Source organism: Schistocerca cancellata, chromosome 1, assembly GCF_023864275.1.
Source record: "Schistocerca cancellata isolate TAMUIC-IGC-003103 chromosome 1, iqSchCanc2.1, whole genome shotgun sequence".
NCBI lineage: Eukaryota > Metazoa > Arthropoda > Insecta > Orthoptera > Acrididae > Schistocerca > Schistocerca cancellata.
In genome coordinates this window covers 300,732,743-300,757,016 of record NC_064626.1, presented here as the reverse complement: position 1 = coordinate 300,757,016, position 24,274 = coordinate 300,732,743, and the positions used below count along the sequence as shown (strand labels likewise).

Genomic DNA, 24,274 nt, shown 5'->3' with positions numbered 1-24,274 from the left:
AAAGTTCGGTGAATGGTGTCATATCTGAACGGCAACTTGGCCTACGTATGCGCGAATGCGCATGGGTCTTCAAACACTTGAGAAGAATCGATACACAGCATGCACTGCATATGACTGGCTATGTAAACAGATTGCGACCAGTTGAACATAGTGTGAGAGGAAGTGTCACAAAGCAATGGAGCAACATGTAAACATCAAGTTCTGCTACTAATTGGGGAAGACTGCAACAGACACACCTGGAATGTTGGTGCAGGGTATGAGACGGAAGCTGTGGGCATAGTGTGTTTACGAATGGTTTATACACTTCTGTGAATGGATAGAAACAACTAAGTATGACAGTGTGTTCATTTTAATTATGGAATGCCTGACTTGCAGTAGAAATGATGTAATTAAGTTCAGCACAAACAAAGTAGAAAAGATTTATAGACATGCTTGAACTTTTGAACTAGGTAACTGTGTTTGTAGTTTTCATTTCCATGTTTTTGTGATAACACCTTTGAAATGACAAAACAGTCGTTCAAAGAAATATGCATAACGTACAAATGTATAAAAACAGTATCCAAATTAAGAAACATAGCATTCAAAATACAAATTCTCTGTAATGTTCATTTAACTCAGAACTAGATTATAAACAATATGTATAGTTACATGTCCAGGAGCTACAAAGAATAGAGTTAGTAGCAGAGAAGTAATAAATTTAAATGTCATGCATAATGTGGCAGTTTTTCCTGCATATCATTGTTTATGATGTCATATCTCCTGAACTATATTAGGTGCATGGTTCTTACTCCCACAGCAACTGTTGCCTGACAGTAAGGGACATGTGTACCAAGTTTGGTTGAAATTGGTCCAGTGGTTTAGGAGGAGACATGGAACATACACATAAACACACACACTTCCGTTTTTATAATAGGTATTGATTATACATTTGGGACAGTGTTACTATATTGCCTTCAATGCCCTGGAGAAGTTAGATGTAGTGTTGACAACTTCAAAGGTTATAGATGGCAACCAGTTGGCAGTTATAAGAGTCGAGGGACATGAAAGGGAAGCAGTGGTTGGGAAGGGAGTGAGACAGGGTTGTAGCCTCTCCCCCATGTTATTCAATCTGTATATTGAGCAAGCAGTAAAGGAAACAAAAGAAAAATTCGGAGTAGGTGTTAAAAACCATGGAGAAGAAATAAAAACCTTGAGGTTCGCCGATGACATGGTAATTCTGTCAGAGACAGCAAAGGGCTTGGAAGAGCAGTTGAACAGAATGGGCAGTGTCTTGAAGGGAGGATATAAGATGAACATCAACAAAAGCAAAACAAGGATAATGGAATGTAGTCGAATTAAGTCAGGTGATGCTGAGGGAATTAGATTAGAAAATGAAACACTTAAAGTAGTAAAGGAGTTTTGCTATTTGGGGAGCAAAATAACTGATGATGGTCGAAGTAGAGGATATAAAATGTAGACTGGCAATGGCAAGGAAAGCGTTTCTGAAGAAGAGAAATTTGTTAACATCGAGTTTAGATTTAAATGTCAGGAAGTCGTTTCTGAAAGTATTTGTATGGAGTGTAGCCATGTATGGAAGTGAAACATGGACGATAAATAGTTTGGACAAGAAGAGAATAGAGGCCTTTGAAATGTGGTGCTACAGAAGAATGCTGAAGATTAGATGGGTAGATCACATAACTAATGAGGAAGTATTGAATAGGATTGGGGAGAAGAGGAGTTTGTCGCACAACTTGACAAGAAGAAGGGATCAGTTGGTAGGACATGTTCTGAGGCATCAAGGGATTACCAATTTAGTATTGGAGGGCAGCGTGGAGGGTAAAAATCGTAGAGGGAGACCAAGAGATGAATACACTAAACGGATTCAGAAGGATGTAGGCTGCAGTACATATTGGGAGATGAAGAAGCTTGCACAGGATAGAGTAGCATGGAGAGCTGCATCAAACCAGTCTCAGGACTGAAGACCACAACAACAACAACAACAACAACATGTCCTTTTCAGGTTTTATATAGAATTACACATGCATCCTGTTATTGTCACATCAGCAGCTACCCTGATTGCCATTTCTGTTTCATTTTCAGTAGCAGAGATCATTTATGCATTTACCAAAAACTGCCACATAGTTACCTGAAGGCTTGTCTACGATACTGCATATACTATAATGTTTGCTTCATAGTCTAACTCCTGTTTGTGCGTCACACGTCAAAAATAATGTCGGGTATAAAATCAGATAATCAATCTATGTTCCTCTGAATATATTTTCAATTAAGCAATGCAGCACTTATTATGCTGAGATGTGGGGCAACTTAACACGAATAAACCAACATTTGATAAATGAACTATAAGACTAAATTGAAACAGTGTGTCAAGTGTTATGAGAACTTTCAACAAAACTTTATTTGACTTTCTACGTTGCAGAATCATTCCACAGAAAATTTTAAAAATCCATTCCTATCAAAACAGAAAGCTGTAACAAAATATACGCACAATAAGCCTTGTTGCATTAAAATGTGGTCAATATCGGCCTCTACATTTATAGTCAATAGAGTATAAGTTACGAGGTCAGACGTCCGCAGAGGAAAATTAAGGCTACAGGCTATCATGCCGACCACTTCCGCTGATTTAATAGGTTAATTTGTTTATAAACATTAATATCCACACACAAATATTCCCATACATTATTCGTTCTGCATCTTTTCCCACATTTTCACATATCTATTTGTGTGCTTTTCTTACACATTTTCAGGGTATTTATGCACTTTTTTGTGTTTCTGAATGTTTTTAAGTGTGTAAGTGTGTGTGTGTGTGTGTGTGTGTGTGTGTGTGTGTGTGTGTGTGTGTGTTTACGTAGTTTTATGCATCTTTTTCTGTTGTAAAGCTCCCCTCACAACCAGTTAATACCTTCACTTGCCTATTTCCCATGTCATTTCCCATTTCCCGAATGCCATCACTGCCACAATGCACCCCACTTCCATCTCTCTTGATCAGACAGGAAAGCCCTTTCCCTGGCTAAAGCTCAGTCCCACATCCTGCTCCTTAAATGCTGCCTGTACTATAGATCAACCCCCCCCCCCCCCCCCAATGGCCTAGCCATAAAAGAGTCCTTCTTCTGGATCCCACACCTCCTTTCACAGTAACCTTCACCTTTTCAGATTCCACCAGTCCCTGTCCATCACAAACCTGTACTGCAAAAACATGTCTCCATGGCACACGCATCTCAGAACCTCTGCTCCATCCACAAGACACTGCTATTGCACAATCCTTACTACACACATTACATCTCTCAAATTGAATCCCTTGCTCTCCAGCACCGGGAAGAGCATTCCAGACACCATCTCCATTAGTTATCCTACTTGTTGACATCCTACTGCCGTCTTTGGTTATTAATTCCAGTGACTACTTGGTGGAAGGTTTCCTTCAATTGTCTGACTCCTCCACCTATAAACTATGCAAGAGTGATCCCACCCAGAAAACCATCATTACCTCCAATCCCTGCTTAAAGTGTTAGACCCTTCCCACAACCTCTCCTCTGAATTCATTTACCTCCTCACCTCTATGACACCCTGCACGCCCACTTACTACATAAACCCCAAGCCAACAATCCTGGATGCCCCATTGCAGCTGGTGGTTGTGTCCCCACTGAAAGAATTTCGGCCCTCACTGTCCATCACCTCCAACCAACTGCCCATAATTTAGCCTTCCATGTCAAAGATACCAACCACTTCCTTGACCGACTGCCATCCCCATCCCTTTATCTCCTGGATACATACTCTTCACTGCTGACACCACTTTCCTGTACACTAACATCCCTCATGCCCACGGTCTTGCCACTATTGAACACTATCTCTCCCAACATCCTTCAGACTCCAAACACTAATTCATTCCTCATGCATCTTACTCATTTTATCCCAACACACAACTACTACACCTTTAGAAGGAAAGGTGTACAAACAAATCCGCAGTGCAGAAATGGGCCACCTGCATGGCAAGCTCCTATACCAAACTGTTTATGGGCTCCCTAAAGGAAACCTTCCTAGCATCCAAACACTCCATATCCCTTGGCTGGTTTAGGTTCAGTGATGATATCTTCATGATCTTGACTCAGGGCCTCGACACCCTACCCTCATACCTTCGTAACATTTTGACAGCTGTCATTCCTTCCACACTGACCATCCCATACCGCCTGGCCACCCAGGAACAGTATCTTCAGTGACAAGAACTCTCTTGCCCTTGCTCTTTCAATATTTGCACAGTTTTTTTATACTGGTATGACTACCAATCAGCTATCCACCAGGATAAATGGTCACCACCAAACTGCTGTCAAGAGCAAAGTGGACAACCTTCTGGCACATGTGGCTGAACATAACATACTTGATTTCACTACCCACACCATCTGGACCCTCCACTTAACCATCAGCTTTCCTGCGAGTTATTCTTACAACACATTCTCCACTTCCAAAGTCACCCAGCCTCAACCTATGACAACCTACTGCCCCACACTTTCCACCCAACAGTCTCCACCTCTGTCCTATGGCCCCCTCCCGGTTCATGCCTGCACACTCTCACTGTGCGCTGCACTCTGCCACACCTGACCAGTCTTTTAGCCTCTGTGCTCCTCTCCTTTTCCACTTCCTATCCTTCGCCTCCCCCCTCCTCACAACCCCCAATGCTGTACTTGGCAGGCTTGTCCTGTTGCCTTTAGTCCCTACATGCTCTGCCAGACAATGCTCTTCTCTCCCCCACCCATATCCTACCCGTCCCCTTTTTGTACCCCATTAACACAACAGCTGCAGTCTGGAAACAGAGTCACATGTGTGCCTGCTTTTGTGTGTGTGTGTTTTCCTTTCTTTTCTGAAGGCTGTGGCCAAAAGCTCCATGTGTAACAGCCTTTTCATTGTGCCTCTCTGCATCTCAACACGTCATTTTTATGGTGAGTAGCACTCTACCCATTTCATAATTGGTAATATCCGCAGATGTAGACCAAAGACTTCCAGATGCAGATAGAGCACTTGCAAAAGCAAACTGGATCTCATTTCTCTTATCCACATGGAACTCTAAGACACTGAACTGAAAGTCCAGTCATTGAAAAGAAGTTTGCTAAGTATCTTCACACTCCACCCTATGCCAAACTGATGCCCACAGTAAGTCAGAGTCAGTCAGTCTCTCTCTCTCTCTCTCTCTCTCTCTCTCTCTCTCTCTCTCTCTCTCTCTCTCTCTCTCCTGTCACCAGATCAATCAATTATCATTACTACACAAGTGCTGGGTCACAAAAGAATATTTGTAGAAGAAGGATTCCAACTGCGCAAGGCAACTCTTAGTTCCTCCAGCACAATAATGCACCTGCCCACTCAACTTCCTCAATTTGCAGGTTGTGTAAAAAATTTCAAATGACTGTCCTTTCTCATCCACCTCTCCCCATGATGTCCATCTTGCCTTCCCCCCACCCCCCCTCTCTCTCCCATCATACAATTAAAATCAATGCTGTGGGTTGCAGTTTTGACAGCAGCAGCAACATTAAAGTTAAGGCTGTCATAATCCTGTACGTTATTTACAATATCATGCGCCTATTAGAAATGGTACCGGTAGCTTCCTCTCACCTTTCAAGTGACATACAGCATTTACCCAATTATAAGACAAGGTTTTTCCCAAATTCATCATTCAAGAAATACGGGATCATCTTATATTCATAGATTAAACTATTGCAGCCAAGATCAACATTTTTACATTGTCTAATAGATTAAAATAGGGTTTGTCTTACATTTACAGATGAAGCTTTGGCTATTGAGGTTTTGAAGAATTCAGAAGTGCAGGCTAAGCAAACATTACTTGGATTTGAACAGGCTCAAGATTTCCTCATACTCCAAAGAGCTCAACTGAGTATCGACCTTGCTTGAACAATCATGTGACATTTGACTCGCGCAGCGCTAGTGTAAGGTATATGCGAGAAACTATGAACAAGCCACTACAACAATCTAATGCTCTGCTTAAAATTCAACAATTTCACTAAACATAGGAGGGAAATGACATTAAATTCTATCAACTTACAAACTTTTGTTTTAATATTATGAAAAGGAAAGTTGCTACTTACCACATAGCGGAGATGCTGAGTCACAGAAAGGCACAATAAAGAGACTGTCACAATTATATAGCAGAGACGCTGAGCTGCAGATAGGCACAACAAAGAGACTGTCACAAATGTGTGACAGTCTCTGTTGTGCCTATCTGTGATTCAACTTCTCCGCTATATGGTAAGTAGCAACTTCCCTTTTCATAATACTGTTACATTCCATCCCGTATTGTCCTTTGATTAAACTTTTGTTTTATCTGAACAGGTCTGGTACCATATACTCACATTTATGCTGCTTTTTAAGTAAAAGTAACATTCAAAGGCAAAAACATTGTCCTTCAAAAACTATAACTTGATTCTGAATCCAAGTCACTATTTTACTTCATTGTGAGAAGCTGTAATGATGTACCAAGTGGGTTGCAAATGAGAACTTTGGTCGCTGTTCATGTATTAGAATACCAGGGGAAAATGTTACCAGGTTTTAATCAGCTTTACAACATGATGGTGACATTTAGACAAAACAAGAAAGAAAATTAATCCAGAATTAAATGTCTAATGAATGGAATAAATCACATTAAACTGATCGCAATTTTTATTGCAAGAATAAATTACGGTGGCAAGGGCTGTTACAGAGAGAGTACCAATAGACATTGCTAGATCGCGGGAGGAGCGTAAGTTTGAGAACTGGACTGAATCACAATTGTGATCTTAGTTGCTGTTGTTACATAAAACTTGCACCCTAGAAGATATCATCATCCATTTTACTGTTGTTCAAGCACAGCACTACAGAAGGGTTGGAGGGGGAATAGTGACACCAGTTTGGCTGACAACCAGGATGAGTGCGGGGAAGAGAGCGGTGAGTGGGCAGCAAATTTCAAGCTGCTGACTTCAGCTTTTCGTGAACCTCTATCACATTTAAATTTCAGTTTACCTGAAACTATTTGTAGTCAGAATAGAACTGACTTTAAAACTGGACAAATACTCAACAGCACCATACATTTTGGAGGTAGTAAAAGTACAGATGGGGCTAGTCGCATAATTGTGTTTCATGTAGCACCATTGTCAATGCTCACTGTGAGGTATGGCAGGAAGGACAGGTTGTTTGTCAGCTGCTGGTTCTACACGGCCAATGAGAGACTGATGGGCAGACAATGTGTTTGGAAGAAAAAGACATTGTCACATCAGTATAGAAGTGAAGTCTGCAACATATTCAGAAAAGAAAAATGAAGTTTTGTTCTCAGGTCCCACCACAAACACATGAGATATAGCAACATATTTGGAAGAACTGGCCAAATATTTGCGACAATGGTGATAGAAGTTTCACAGCTGTGCTGTTAGGATGGTGTCAATAACGATGATGGATGATTAAAAATAGAGATGTCAAAGATGACAGGCTAAGTAAAACAAAATGGCAGTGAAAATAAAAAGTAATGTATTCCTTGCAATTTATTTTATTTCTACTTGGGCTATCAAAACAGACAACCAATAAATAGCCTAAGCTTAGAATACCAGGAGGTATAATGTTAACACTTTAGGTCAAGAAATTTATAATTTATATTAGTCAGAATATTTTAAAAATAAATTTTTGTCAAGGAGCGTCTGAAAAAATGGGGGAGGGAGGCATCTTATATTCAGGGCTGTCTTATACTCAGTTAAATCAGCACTCAGTCCTTTATAGGTGGATCTATACTTTAATGTATTTTTTGAACAAAGGTACAAGTCAGCATTTTTCACATCTATATGCACACAGCCAGAGGCGAAAGAACTGGTAAATGGTGGTTAAAAATCCTGTGACTAACTGAGGATTGAACCCAAGATCTTTCAGTCTATAGAGGATTGAACCCAAGATCTTTCAGTCTATAGTCCTGCACTTTAGCACCATGCCACACTTGATAATATTAAACAAAATTAATTACACACACTGAATGACATTCCTAAAGATGATCCTCAGTACTGTTTTATGAAGAGGAAACAACATTGAGACAAGGGCGTGAAAAGTGGAGGGGAGTACTCTGAAACAGACAATAACAGATCAGTAAGGAGTATAAAACTATATATTTTTAAAGCTTGATTATTTTTTAAGCTGAACTGGTAATACAATGTCTCACTTAAGTAAACTTTAAAACAATCCCACCTGCCCTTCCTTCTCCTGCACTACTATCATAAACAATTACTACTACATACTACTACTTCTGCTCTTCCTCATACTTCTTAAAGGATAAGCAAGCTTGTTTGCTGAAAACAATGCAGATTCAGCTAACATGAACTACCAAATAGAGCCAGCACTGAATTACAGACAGTAGCAGTGAACTTTTTAAAGGAGTAGAAACCTTTCAACATGACAGCTATGGCAGGATTGAAGTAATAAATAGTGTTTGGGTTTACAAGAGAGAACTTCCATTTGCATAAATTACAGAAAATAATTCAGATGGTTATTGGGTTAAGTGCCTACTGAGGGTAAGTACTGTACAGCCATTGTGTCTCTTTGTAATTTAAGTTTACTCAATTGAAATTTCCCATTGATACAAGTATCTACTTATTGTATCTTTCTGCCAGTAAATCAGCTATCTTTCATCACACCATGCAATCGGGATGCACAATATCTGATCCATCAGATTGCCCTGCCCTCCTCTACTAAGTTCAGATTCACAGTTAATCAAACAAAAATAATACACTAACCCACCATTATAACAGAGACCAAATGTATTCTATTCCACATAGTTACCTAACATTCATTCTTTTTCCTCACTACTAATGACTGGCGTAGTTCAAAAGCTAGGACTACACTTTCCTACGTATGTCTAATATTTCTCATATTCTATACAATCAATAAGAAAAACTGTATACCAACAGTACAAATACAGGTTGTAAAACATTCCCAATACAGACAGGACAGGACAGGTTCCTTACATAAAAAAGGCCCAGTAAACATGGGCTTTTGCATACCTTAAGAGCTATGAGCACTTGTTCATTCTTGTTACTTTAAAACACATCTCTTCTACTGAAGAAGTGCCCATAGCTCTTAACACTGGCGCCGACGCCCGTAAAAATACAGGCGTGCGCGGCCTGCCCGAAAGTCCAGCACCCGTAATTTTTCGGGCGTGAGTTCTCATTCTTCCCCTTCCTTCCTCTGTGTGTTCGTATGGCTCCCGCTTGTCTGGGAGGCACTGCATGAACTGTAGTTCGAGTATTGGTCACTAGACGGTGCAGGCATGCTGTGGAAGGGTGCGTTTCCCTTTTCATTTGTCGTGTTTTGTGAGCGGCGATTTTTTCCCCGCGCGGTCTCAATAGCGTCGGCATGGCAAAGCGTGGCTTGACGGACGAAGAAATTGCTCGCGAGTTACATCGTGATCTAGAAGAAAGTGACGTTGATTTGTCACAGGAAGATATTGTAGATGACTCTGATGATGTGGACTATGTTCAAGAAGAAGTTTCTGGCAGTTCAGGTAAAGAATTCTGACAACAAAACATGTATAATTTTTGTTCAGAACGTAATTATTTTTGTTCAGTACGTAATTATGATTTTATTTGCAAATACTACTCTTCTGATAGATTCAGAAGAGGAGAGCAGGTGTCCAAGCACTTCAGCAGCAAGTAATCCCGTCGATATTGTGCCTGAAGAACGAGCGAGACTGACGGCGAGAGGGAAGCCAAGACCTGCGCGCTGCACCGATTCTGAGGAAGGTTGGACGACTACTGATTGTGCACCAGACATCAATCTATTCTCAGGACAATCCGGAATATGGAATGTTGTCAGTTTAGACCAGAACAGTGCACCTATAGAATTTTTCTCATATTTCCTCACAGACAGTATGATGAAACATATAAAGGAACAAACTAATCTGTATGCTCAACAATGCATCAGGAAATTATGAAGCGCAAATTCCCTTTCACCCACCTGCTCATTATCGAATTGGAAAGGAGTTACACTTATGGAAATAAGGAAGTTTCTGGCAATTGTAGTCCATATGTGTGTAAGTGTGAGGCCACATATACGAGAGCACTGGTCCAAGAACCCTGTTGTGTCGTGTAATTTCTGTCCAAACATCTTGAGCCATGACAGATTTCTTTCTATTTTGAGAAACTTCCACATTATTGATAATTCCTTAGCTAAGAGGAAAGGAGAAACTGCCTATGATCCACTGCACAAGGTGAGACCCTTCCTAGATAATGTGTGTGCTAATTTCCAGCGTGTGTATACACCATCTCAAAAAATTACAATAGATGGAGGCATGTGTAAATTTCGAGGTCGTGTGTATTTCAAACAGTACATGCCACAAAAACCAAATAAATATGGTATCAAACTGTACATGTTATCCGAATCTGACACAGGCTACATCTGGAATTTCTCTGTTTACGCAGGTGAAAGGTCTGACACAGTGACTCTGGTAAAGACATAGCTTGCAAATCTGTCAGGAAAAGGCTACACTTTGTTTACAGACAGATTCTACACAAGTCCAATACTTGCTTCAGAACTGGAAGCTGCAAAAACTGCTCTCGTGGGAACAACAAAAAAATCTCGGCAGAGATTGCCTCGTGCTATAAAAGATCCGAACCTTCAGCGAGGTGAACTTACTTTCAGGCGTAAAGGAAATATGTTAGCACTGTGTTGGAAGGACGAAAGAAATGTGCATATGATAAGTACAAGGCACACTGCTGAGATGGTCACTTTCACTGATCAGAGAGGAAGAGAGAAGTCAAAGCCAGCCTGTGTAGTGGACTACAATAAAAACAAGTTTGGTGTTGACTTGATCAGATCAGCGATTGTCATACGGCGCATTTGAACATCGAACTGTGAAGTGGTGGAGAAAGTTGGCATTCCATGTTATACTAATGGTGATTGTAAATTCCTGCATATTATATAACAAGGTTACTGGAAAACACCTCACAACATCTCACTTCATGACAGTTATCTGTGCAGATCTTGCACAAAGCAAAGATCTTGAACCCCGACCTGGTCCATCTGGACTCTCAAGACTATCAACTGGAAATCATTTCCTGGAAAAGATTGAGACGGAAGTAGGTAAGAAACAGAAACAAAAACAATGTGTAGTGTGTTCTCTGAGAGGAAAAAAACTGACTGGAAAAGTGTGGCGAAAAGACACAAGCTACCAGTGTAGTGAATGTAAAGTAGCATTGTGCAAAATGCCGTGCTTCAAAATTTACCACACAAAGAGCAAAATTGCATCCTAAAATAGTTACAGGAAGTTACTGTAGATGAGACATACTGTATCCATCATAATTACAATTTCTGTGTAAAATAAAAAAAATTCCTTCTAGAAAATACAGTGAATATACCTTTGACCAATTTTTCCTTTTTTCAAAAACAATGTTATAATAATAACGCTTGTCAAAAGTATGTATTAATTCAAGAGAAAGGTATTTTATATGGTTTTAAACAAGAAAGTCTAGGTCTTTCAATAAGAGTAATTTTATTGCTATAACTGAAACCTTTCATGAGTTATAGTAGTTTAAAGTACGTTAAAATCAGCCGGGCTTTATGGTAGACACCCACGCGCAATGGCTCAGGACCCAAAGTGTTAAGGAATGACTTTACAGCCCATGTTTACTACGACTTCTTTTTTTGGTCCACACTACCTCTTCCCAAAATATGCAAAGCAAAGAACTTGCAGTAGAAAAGAAGTTTTTCACAGAATTGAAGATGAACAAGTGCTCATAGCTCTTAAATTATGCATTTTCTTGTTTTGGTGTAAGGCACATGTCCTCAAGATCTGTACAGAGACTTTAGTTACGCCCTGTATAAATTCAAACAGAAATGGGTATGTTTTTATAATGACTAATATAATAAATGGATCAGTTGAAAGTATTCAAAGGACACAGATACAGTTTTGCTACTCCGCAATGCAACACAAGTCATTATTCTCATCGACAGTACAATAGTTAAACTAAAGATACAATAAATGATTATAAAATATAGTATCACATTCCTTGCTTTGCAGAATTCAGAACACCTGGATCAGTTTAGACAACATACACACTCACTGACGAAAATAAATGTTAAATACATACAATCAATAGCACCACACACCACTGGCAAAAACAAGACTTGTGTTTGCATAGTCTTTGAAGTATCTCATAATATGAGGGTGGTTTGAAAAGTTCTCAGAACAAAATAGAAAAAAACGTACTTGCGTAACTGAAACTTTTTTATTTTTCAATGTAGTCTCCTTGTAGATTATTGCACTGGGTCCTACAATGTTCCAGTGCCTTGATCCCATCTCGAAAATGAGTTTCCTCCAGGCCTTCAAAATAATTGTCAATTCCGGCTATCGATTCTTTGTTTGAAGTGAATCTTCGTCCACCAAGAAAAATTTTCAGTTTTGGGAAAGTCTGACTGAGCCATATAAGGTGAATGAGGTGGGTATGGCAACAATTCATACCTTAGTTCCTATAATTCTGTGATGGCACTGGCACATGTGCGGGTGTGTGTCAAGAGTCGCGGCACATATCTTGCAGACAATTTTTTTCATTTCTAATTTTTCAGTTAAAATGTGCTATACCCTTTCAGATGATATCTGGCAAGCATGAGCAATTTCATGCACTTTCAATTGGCCATTTTGTGCACTTTTGCAATGATTTCTGAAGTAGTGACACATCTTGGCTGACCACTGCGTGGATCATCATCTAAGCTCTCCCGACCACATTTAAATTCATTTGTGCACTTGGCAACAGCTGTATATGAAAGAGCAGGGTCCCCCAGTGTATTCTGGAAATTGGCATGAATAACCTATGCTTTCATACCTTTCTTTACGTAGTACTTAATTACTGCTCGAATCTCGATCTTTTGCATCTTCGCAAATCACTATGTGGGAACAAAAACAAAGCCACATGACCACCTCACCTCTCTTCCAAGAGCACTGACATGGCACGCGTTTACTAGCAACAGTCCAATGAATATCACGTGAACAACTCGTTGCACTAGCACTGACCTCTCGTGGTGATTCTGAGAACTACTCAAACCACCCTCGTAGTTTTTGGCGCAAAAGAAGAACAAAAGAAAGCAAGGTAGGTTTTTTGTTGTTGTTGTTGTTGTTGTTGCTGCTGCTGTTGTTGTTCAGGTCATGAACTTAATATGAAATGAATCTATAACATCTCTGCATATAATAATTGTTTCAACATGCACTACTTTACTGCTGATTATCTGTATATTGGCACAACTGCATTTTATTTCTTCTACAACATCCACAACAAACTTCTCCTACCCCCTTGTTGTTCCTTGGTAATCTTGTGTACTCTGTCTAGGACGTTATCTTTATTCACCTCTCTTTCTCGTTGCACCTGTTTAATCACTGGATCAAAAAACTTGGGACTGTTCTACACTAGCTATTCCAAAGTTTCGTGCTTTATGAATTTCAGATTTCACACAATCATTATGACAAGTAATGTCAGAACAAAACTTATTTGTTAATGACTTTATGTAAAAATTTTCCAGCGTTTGGGGTATCTAATTTCACTTTCATATGTTACAATTGATATTAAAAGTAGTAAGCTTTGCTTCAGAGAAAACACCTTTTAATTTTTAATAACCATAATGAAAAGTATACTTTATCTCAGACACTTCTGATAGAGTTCTGATAGTATATTCATAATGTTAATCACAGTGCACCCCACCATCTGAGGAAATGCTTACCAGAGGTGTTGACTTGCAAAGAGTTCCGTACAGCATTAGTAGCTAACACAACCTCTGGATACCCTTCAAAACAGGCACGGGTATGGAGATCATCAAGAGCTGCTTGTGCTGCAGCTGCTGCTCCATTAAATAATGAGAAATAGGCACCATGAAGCAGCTCAAGAAGAAATTGTGATGAGACAGGAATACGTGGCAACAAGCGTGGAACCAAGCTGGAACTGTCTGAACCATATGATGATCTCTGGTGGTGACCTGGTTTGCTGAAGCCTTGAGTCACTATCCTGTGGAATACGCACAAAATAATTAATACAAATCATATCATGATCTTTGATCACAAAGAACATATTACTAAACTTCATACAGTGGCCAGAATGAATTCAAGCAAACAGTAATGCACTTCAGTACATTATGCACTGCAAAAATTAGAACAGTCATGCGAGATTCTGAAAGATGTTGAATTTTTTTAAGTAGCTACAAAACTGGAGTGTGTGATGATTCTCTCAACTTGCAGAAATGTGTGAGCAGAGAAGCAATGGGAAACATTTACAAAATATTAGTTTAATTTACAAATAAAGTTTCCAATGACAGTTTTGCATATACTGTATTTACATGCAGAATAATTCTGTAGTTAATGACTTATTGCTGATTCGTGTAGAGCTAAGGCCAGATTTTATAGAATAATATGCACACATTTATAAACTGAAGCTTAAATTTTCATCATGACAAAATTATGATCAGTTACAAGAAAAATAGAAATACTCACTTAGAGCAGACCTTGCTGAGATATTCAAGGGCAGATTTGCTTGCAAGACTCAGCTGTTGGTTGTAGAGAAATAATAGTGCTGTCATCACCTTTAGTCTGTTTTGGGCATTAAGTGTTTCCACCTGAGGCATAGGACCCCACTGAACAGGTTTGGTATTGCACTCCTCCCATCGACGTAGGGCACTCTCAGTCAGTGGTGCAAGGGACATAGGCTGATCAAAACAAATAAACAGTACTAATAAACATCTTATTTGATTATTACTATATCATACAAAGGACAAGGCTAACTAATCAAACTAGGATCTTCAATTTTTAATGAGTTTTGACACAGACTTATAACATATCACTTTCATGAAGTGATGTGTTGCATAGTGTTAATAGTACCGATTAACAATGCTTGCCAAACGCACAGTTAATTTTCATTAATAGTTTTATGGAGTTTTAGATAGGCATATTGTGTACAGAATTTGTATTGTTTGTGCGTGTTAATGAGTGTGATGGACACAGAGTTTCTGCAAGAAGAGGGTGGCTCTGCAGTTTGGTAAAATATTTCCAGCACCTGTTGATTTTACAGTTATTCCGGGCAGCTGTGCGCCTAGTTCTTAGACATACTGAGCTCCAAAGAATTGCGTGCGCCTTGACAATGGTCTACATAATGAAAAAATAAATAAAAAGAAGAACTAGTTCCAGTGGAGATTGTGTGCTATAGCCCGTCAGAGAGCAGAGATTGAGCTGTCGACACTTTGTTAACATTCAATGTAACAGTCAAAACTAAATTGCAGACAATTTTATATGGGAGTCTCCAGAGCTGTATAAGTTTGAAGGATAGGCATGTCTTCAAAATATATTTCAGTTATTTGGCAGCTTGTTGAACCTAGATAAGCATGAATTTTTGTGTCCATCACAGGCAACTCTGTACAGGGGACGAAGTCCATGGAAAGAAGAAAGAACATCATGGAAAGAAGAAAGAACATCATGGGAAGAAGAAAGAACATCATGGAAAGAAGAAAGAACATCATGGAAAGAAGAAAGAACATCATGGAAAGAAGAAAGAACATCATGGAAAGAAGAAAGAACATCATGGAAAGAAGAAAGAACATCATGGAAAGAAGAAAAAACATCCAGAGACGGGAACTGCACTGCAAATAAACAAGTCAGTAATTGCAAATCTGCACACTATAGCATTGTAATTATTAAATGAAGTTCCTCCCGCTACATACATTCGTCAAGTACAGAAGCGAACATCCCATTTAGTGACCTACTGAAAGGACATGGGGCACTCGCACAGTGAAGAGAAAACAGGTGACAGAAGAATAGAAAGAAATTGAAGTTTCTGTTGGAAAATTTCGAGAGATTGATTGTGGTTGTCCTTGACAACGAGATCAATAACCAGCTTTGCAGCAGTCCACAAGCTAATTTTAACAATGAAATTGAGGAAAATAACCAGAATAAATTGTTTGGAGAACAAAAAGCAAATTTAATAACCTCATGTACGATGAAGAAGAATTCTGAAGAAAAAGGACACGAGTCAGAAGATAGTTGTCAGTAGCCAGAGAGGGTTGTAAGAATATCGGCCATATTTCCCTGAAATCACATATGGCCAATTGCCGATCTGTCGCCAGCTCATCTCAACCAGCATTGGGCATTAAATCCATGCACCCGACTTCAGCAACATGGCTCACCTAATACATCATCACCATGGCGTGTCTGCATCGTAACGAGAGCTACATAAGCAGTTTGGTGAGCACTGTTTTAAGTCAAGTTTTTTTTAGGTGAAAATTGTGGTGCTGTTGTGTGCTATGTTGGCATTAGGAGGGATCCTGGCGATTTATGGGTATTGCTGCAGGGCATTTAACACTACAATAGTGAAGAAGTGATTCAAACTCATTATAAGTTGTGGTCTTCTTCATTCGACATCTGTTGTCACCAGGAGCCTAGTGGTCAACAGCCCAGAATGGTTTAAGAGTTTCAGCAGAAATCTGAGTATAAATAAGAAATTATAAAGATGGAATTAAGAAATGATTTTAAAACCTCTAGCAATCAATTAAGAAATAATTTAAAAATTTCTAGCAAGGAATTATGGAATAATTCTCAAAACTCTACTGATTATTTAATAAAACAGAAAATAGTATAGGCAAATTGTCCAAGGAGTCTAGACAGGAACAGAAACAGAACTGTGTGGTGCAATTGTCCACTTTCTTTCTCATCCCGTCTGGCAAGTCTCCCTTCATCTGAGGTTCTGGACGACTTTTCCAAACTCTCCCTATTTCCTAAACCTCACCAGTCCTTTTCCTTCATCCTCTTCCTTCCCCTTCAACCATTCTGCCAGAAAAGGAAGCCACTGGCTACAAAATCTTGCAAATTTTAATATATCTTTATATGTGTGCTCTCCTGCCATCACTTGATGAGTAGATTTTTTACCAGTCCATTTACATTTAATCACATGTAACCATATACATAGGATACAAACAACAGTTTAAATAGTAAACAAGGTATAAAGGTCAAATTAAAAAAAAAGGATGTAAATCACAAGACTTGCAAACAGTTTTATATGTATTTCATTGGATCTTGCATCACACTGAAGAAGACAAATCACTGACCAGAGCAAGACCATAACTGCATTCTTCTGAGATGATGTTATTTGTCTGCTGGCAACACACTGACGTTCTGTGGAAGTTGCCTTTTCCCACTCACAGGAGTCTGCACACCTGCTGTGGTTTATTCTTTCTTTGCCGAGGCAGGTTTTTCTACGACACAGTGAAGGTCATGGGTACATACTGACAAGGACTCTTCTCATTATTTTTGCCATGTTTTGGTGATATTAAATGTGTACGCAAATAGTTTTCAGCCATTAAAACCGCACAAGTGCACTGGAGTGTAGGCTGTTGATTTACACACCTTCAAACAGTTGGTGAAACAGGAGCAAAGACTTACTTTACTTTAGGTATATTCGCTGAGGAGAGAATCCCACTGTACATGGCATGAGTGAATGTGACTGAATGTAGGGCACCATGACATTCTTTAAATGAACACTGCTGAGCCACACAGGTGCACTATATTCTACTGGACCAGGTGCTAAAACTCAGAGTAGAGGCTGAGAATCCCCATGTGGCACTATTAGGTTTTCTGCAGAATCTTATTCCTGGCCAGAACTTGCACACTGGTCTTCATTGGATGTTGACCAAAGCTTTAAGTTCAGTCCAGGGACACACCGAGGTACTGTAAGAGTACAGAATTTTGACATAATTAAATATGGGATTTTCTCTTTTTAAAATTAGACACTCTAAGTATTCTTGTCTTATACAGATGATCAAGTGTGACATTTATGAACATTATGATAGTGCACAAGTCCACATTTTGAATATAATATGTGTGTGTGTGTGTGATACGTTGCTATTCTGTTTGAGGTACTCCTTGAGCAGCAAACAGCAGCTGAAGTTCACCAGCACACACCTTTATTTCAGAAGTATATCAAGTGGCTTCCAACATCACATGGAGGCTGAAAGAGTGCCTCAGAGAAGACAACATTTAACTTCACCAACAATGTCAAAAGAAATGGTCTGTAAAGTATTCACAGATCAGTACATTTGTATTAAAAGTCTTATTGAGATATCCACTCTAGGAACACATTTGTACAAGCTCTTATTATAAATGATAATAGCTGTGTAAATCATTTGAAAGTTATTTAAAACACAAAAAAGTAATTCTCTCCCTCTCTCTCTCTCTCTCCCTATTCATTTCGTCAATTTCGACACTCTGTGCCCAATGAACTAAGGCATGCCAATTTCTTATGTCCTGCTATTTCACCCGCAGACCTTCCAGATTGTAATCCATTACTTCTGCGATGCCATCGATCCATCTTATCCTCTGATGCACTTTTCTCCTTGTGCCTTCGATCATGCTCAGCGTTAACAACCAATATATGAGAACAAACGTTACTTCAAGAATATTTTACTACTTTACTACCCATGTGGGCCCTCTGAGTATGAGTGTCACTATAGGGAAGAACACTGTCCTTTAACGTCAGTAAAACTCAAAAATCTTGCACTGCTTCCAAACAAACTGTTTCTGTCTTGTTGCAGAGCCAATTACAAAATACATTACACGTGTCTATGAAATACTTATCATGGCAGGATGCTGTTTTCATAATGCACACTCAGAATGGTTTTATGAATATGGCAGCTAAGGACTGCAGACTAACGTTTATTATAGTTTTGAAATGTCTAGCTTTTTATCTTCTAAATAAATGCTAACAAAGTACTTACATTAACCAACTTTTTATGCAAAATGAAATCTTTCCTAAAGCTGTAAATCATTTTCTGTTACTGATTATCTTTTCCTGAGTAGGCTTGCCAATTGTGGAGATGTACTATTTTAAAAAAAGGTGGTGCACTTTCATAATTGAAACATGTAGCTCCAGTCATGCTGTTACATAGATATTACACAGCAAAACAATAGTGTGTTATGTTCTGATGTCCTGAATGTTTTAACTATTGACAATTTTAAAAATATGTACATACCTCATGGTAAATGGATCCTTGTGCTAATGAAGGCAGGCGAAAGGAGATGATTTTTGGCTGACCACTCTCATCCACCACTTCAAGATTGTACAGACCAAGTAATAATGTCTCAACACTGCGACAACTCTGACAAATAAACAAATGGCTTAGAGTCTTTGTAAAAGAGGAATAGTAAACATATAATAACATACAGTGCTACTCTCAGGTTTAGTAAAATACTATCCACCTGTAAAGACAACTCATTATTATGGAAGCAAGAAAGACATATGTACCTCCAATTGATTTTTCATTTACATTTTCTAATTTAGCTCATGTGCAACTGTTTTGAAACTGTACAATGGCACAGGCCTCCATCAGAATAGACAAAACACACACACACACAATGCAACTCAAACACATATGACCACAGGCTCTGGCTGCCAACATCGGTCTGCAAGTAGCGGCACATGATGGGAGAAGCAAACTGGGTGGTGGGGGTAAGGAGGAGGCTGGGGAGGGTAGAGCACTGTTTGTAGGAGCGTACAGGGACAAGGTGCAAATAGGGTAGCGCAGTTAGGTGCAGTTGTGGGAGGTTAGACAGAGGTCAAAAGAGGGAGTAGAGGGGTACTGAAATAGGAGAGAAGTAAATAGACTGTTGGTGTGTTGATGGAATAGAAGGTTGTGTAGTGCTGGAATGGGAACAGGGATAGCCTGCAACTCGGAATCTCCCCTATATGGTCAGTAGTAACTATCCTTTTGACAATATTGTTTTAAATTATGTATGATTATTACTATTATTATTATTATTATTATTATTACTATTATTATTATTATTATTATTATTATTATCATCTTTCTTTCTTTTCTCAGATGTTATGTCTGGTTAAAAATGGAAAGTGACACGGACCTTGATCAAGCGTGACTTCCTTTTAACTGTACGGTATATGTTACATTGCATTTAGGAACTTTCGGGTAATCGAACATGTATCAATAATTACAGATTTCTGTAGTTGTATATATACGTTTGGATGTAGCTGTATTGCATTGATGTACTGGTGGATATTGTGTGGTATGACTCCTGTAGTTGATAGTATAATTGGTATAATGTCAACTTTATCCGGATGCCACATGTCCTTGACTTCCTCAGCCAGTTGGATGTATTTTTCAATTTTTTCTCCTGTTTTCTTCTGTATATTTGTTGTACTGGGTATGGATATTTCGATTAGTTGTGTTAATTTCTTCTTTTTATTAGTGTGTATGATGTCAGCTTTGTTATGTGGTGGTGTTTTATCTGTTATAATGGTTCTGTTCCAGTATAATTTGTATTCATCATTCTCCAGTACATTTTGTGGTGCATACTTGTATGTGGGAACGTGTTGTTTTATTAGTTTATGTTGTATGGCAAGTTGTTGATGTATTATTTTTGCTACATTGTCATGTCTTCTGGGGTATTGTGTGTTTGCTAGTATTGTACATCCGCTTGTGATGTGATCTACTGTTTCTATTTGTTGTTTGCAAAGTCTGCATTTATCTGTTGTGGTATCGGGATCTTTAATAATATGCTTGCTGTAAAATCTGGTGTTTATTGTTTGATCCTGTATTGCAATCTTGAATCCTTCCGTCTCACTGTATTATTATTATTATTACTAAAAATTATGAGTAATGCAGTGTAGTGTAGCTTCTTGTACTGATTGTGTCTGAATATCTATGTGCAGTTATATAAGGTTTTAGTGCCTTTGATGTTCCTTTCTCTCTCTTTTTTTCCCTTTGACACTTTTGGCTGACATTTATTTTATTGTGTACCCATTTTTGTACCAACAACATTAATTGCAAGTATTTTGTATCTTATGTTTAAGTGTCCTTTTATTGTAGAAATAACACTCATGCATTGTAAGCTGTTATGTGTCCGCAAGTTATGGGACCAAGAAAATGGTTTTGTTACTGAGTTAACAATTTAATTTCTTCATGTTTTTGAAGTGAGATCAATTACATCGAGCCTTTTAATTCAAAAAAGTGAAAGGAAAGAGGTGGCTGGAATGAAGTTTTTCAGTATCCAGTAAATTTGATGGGGCTAACCTTAGATTATGGTTATTATCATATGGGCATCGTCTTTCATGTTCAGAAACTGCTGGATGTCATTAACAGAAGCAAAGCAAGGCCACATGAAGGCACAGAAGCACAAAACTTGAAGGATGAGCTTAATGCAAAAAGCACCACTTTTTGTTTTGGCATGGAATTTGACTGTACAAACTGTTATGACATGCATTAAAGCAAATGGCATATAGAATTGGCCCCATGAACAGTGATATGCAACAAATAAAATTACATTGAAAAAACAGTTGTTAGTTACACAGTGTATTTGCTCAAATGTGACATTAATGAGTAAACAGAAGGTAAAATAAGTGAAAACTGTTTTTACGACCATAAAAATACAAGTGTAGTTATGTACAAATCAACTTCAAGTAATAAGCAGCAATAAAATGAATGAAAATCCAAAAAGTTAGAACTTTATACCCATTATATGACTGGAATAATTCTTTTCCACTTCCGACTGAATAAATTGCTATTACTGTCTGTCAGATTCTGAACAAATGTCTTACCTTCTTGATGTTGGTGTTTTTATGATTTTGAACATGTTCTGCTCTGGAACAGGTATTCTCAAAATTTTGTGAACTCAGGAGAAAGTCCTGTATTACAGTTGGTGCTGCAAGTACACAGTTTGTATATATGTAATACATCACAATGGCAAACTGATGGCTGCAACCCCTATCAAGGGTATGACTACAAGGAACTACTCGAGAAAACCATATGCTGTTTGTAATCAAAAGATTGCATACTGTCACACTGTGAACAACAACCTGGAAAACTTGAACTGGAAGCTTATTTGGTAGAAGTTTTCAAATAATATGAGTCAGACAAAATGACGGAACACAAGCAGTTTATTCACACTGACAGGGATAAACTAGAGATACATCTCGCAATTGTAGAAGAGTTTATAGAGAAACTGGTTTGAAAACATCATCTGGTAAGCCACCATTTCGTTTCAAAACACCAAAGTTCATATATGAAGAATGTGAAAGAAAATCCTGCAGATGCTGAAGTGATTATTTTGTGGATTTTGCTGAGAACTATTTATGTTTCATTCTAGATGCTGTTCAATGGTATCATTGTGATAACTGTCATGTCTCATTACAACCTTTTGTGGTTTCCTTGGCAGTACAAAATACACCTGTATTATTAGTGACTGCCTTAATCATGATATCACTGCAGTTCATGCACTCATAATGAAGTAAATTAAACATAGAGGATGTCATTTGAAGAAACCAAGCACTTGCACTCTTTTAGTGATGAAAACGTAGAAAAATAAAGTTCTTGATTTTATGAATCTATGTCTGCATGAAAAAGACTTTGGTATCTTCCTGAGCAGAATTTCTTTAGAACCAGCCATAGAAAATCTCCTTGTGATGGAACTGGAGGAACAGCTTATGCTGGTTTGCAGAGGCTTTTAAGTAACCAAATATTGGTTCTTCCTTATCTACTCAAGTTCTACAATGACAACATTTCCAACATAATCTTTTTTGTATAAAACATGTTTGACTATCAGCTGCCTTTATTTTAAACCCAAATATTGACCAATTTCAGTCCCAAATAGTGACCGGTTTCAGTCATGGATAAGGGTTAAAATGGTTTAAGCCACAACATTATATTTGTCATTACTTAATGTGCAGAGCATGTCATGAATATCAATATACGACAAAGGACATTTAGAACCAAACATACTAATACCAAGTGTACATGCATTTTACACATACTTGACTGTTGATAGCCACCTTCCAAAAATACTGATAATCTTTCTATGTTGCACAGAAAAGAATGAACAACTTCAGTTTGGTCACAAAAGAAGGTTTTCCAAAGGCTACACAATTGCAAAGACAAGAGAAAATCACCAATTCAAGCCCACTGGTTTAAACAAGATCAGAGTAAGCAGAGTTTCCAATTGCAGCTTTTACAGTTAAAGCATTTAAAGAAGATGAAGAACTTTCAGATTGTCAGCTTCATGCATCCCCATGGTTTTGTCCATTCCTTAGCCATGTACTGAAGACACTCTGTAGATTCCAGGGAATCGCATACTTAAAATCTTGAAACACCATCAACAACATCAGGAAGGCAATACATTTATTCAGAATCCAAACAAGACAGTATTAGCAATTTATTCAGCCTGAAGTGGTCCAAGAACCTACTCCAGGCAGGTGTAAAAACGAATGTGCGCAATGAAAAACACTGAACACAAAAATCAAGATTTGGCCTTGTCTGACTACACCCTGAAGCACATCTTAGGATCTCTTAATTGTGGTATTTTTTTCCCTCCTCCTTGCTCTTTAACATATAAATTAAACATGGACATAAATGAATGGTTAAGGGAACTAGTAACTACAAAATGATAAATGTTTCTGGTTATACATTTACTGTAGATTAAAATCCCTTTGTATGTTACAAATGTTTATATACCGATGTCCAATGGACATAAAGAGATACAAATGAATTTCCTAACTAATATGATTGATCAAATTGCCCAAATCTGCCCCTTTTTATGGCTACACGATCTAATATAAATAATGCGAGATGACCGACATCATCTGCGTACTAAACACTAGAAAACACTGTTTTTAAAGATGATCTACAGTGGTGTGCAACCTCAGTGGAAATACAACTTATGTGATCACAGCTGTTTAACTTTATAGCCTTAATAAGCCAAAGAAATTAGCAATATCACCATATGTACTGCGTCCAGTGCGCCTGAGTGATGATTCTCGTACACGTCTGCAACGATGGAAGAACTCCACCCACAAAATAAAAAAAACTCTTTCAAACACTAGGACGGCACAAAGTGGTCCTCTGGCTAATATAACCTGATACCGTCTTCTCCTCTCTGTGTTCTATTGACAAGAAATACAAACTCCCAGCCACACGGACGGAGTTCAGATAACGTCTCTATGTGAGTACAGACAGAAGAAGTGCTCTCAATCACTGAATGCTGAGTACTCCCTACCTGGAGGCGAAGTCCAGAATCATACAAGTCTGCAACAGTGCAGTGCCTAACCATTCTAATTATAAAATCTCCTGCCTAACCATTCTAATTATAAAATCTCCTGAGAGCAAAGACAGCAAGTCCTTCTGTACCAATAAAAACTGATACTGAGCGACCATCAAACACAGACACTCAAAACAGAAGATTTCTTTCTCCCCACCACTGGCTTCCCAGCAAAGTTCGGCTCCCCTCCCTCATAACTGCAGA

At 38.5% G+C, this 24,274-nt stretch overlaps 1 protein-coding gene across 3 annotated transcripts in view; it reads right to left on the bottom strand.

Moving 5' to 3' along the window:
* LOC126172149 (hyccin) overlaps nucleotides 1–24,274 on the bottom strand; it is a 142,343-nt gene that overhangs the window by 106,941 nt on the left and 11,128 nt on the right. For all 3 annotated transcript variants that reach the window (XM_049920856.1, XM_049920857.1, XM_049920858.1), the window contains 3 exons: nucleotides 19,000–19,125; nucleotides 14,480–14,691; nucleotides 13,717–13,997 (listed from right to left, as the gene is read on the bottom strand). In XM_049920856.1, the coding sequence (XP_049776813.1) occupies nucleotides 13,717–13,997; nucleotides 14,480–14,691; nucleotides 19,000–19,125 (619 nt within the window). The remainder of the gene's footprint in view (nucleotides 1–13,716; nucleotides 13,998–14,479; nucleotides 14,692–18,999; nucleotides 19,126–24,274) is intronic.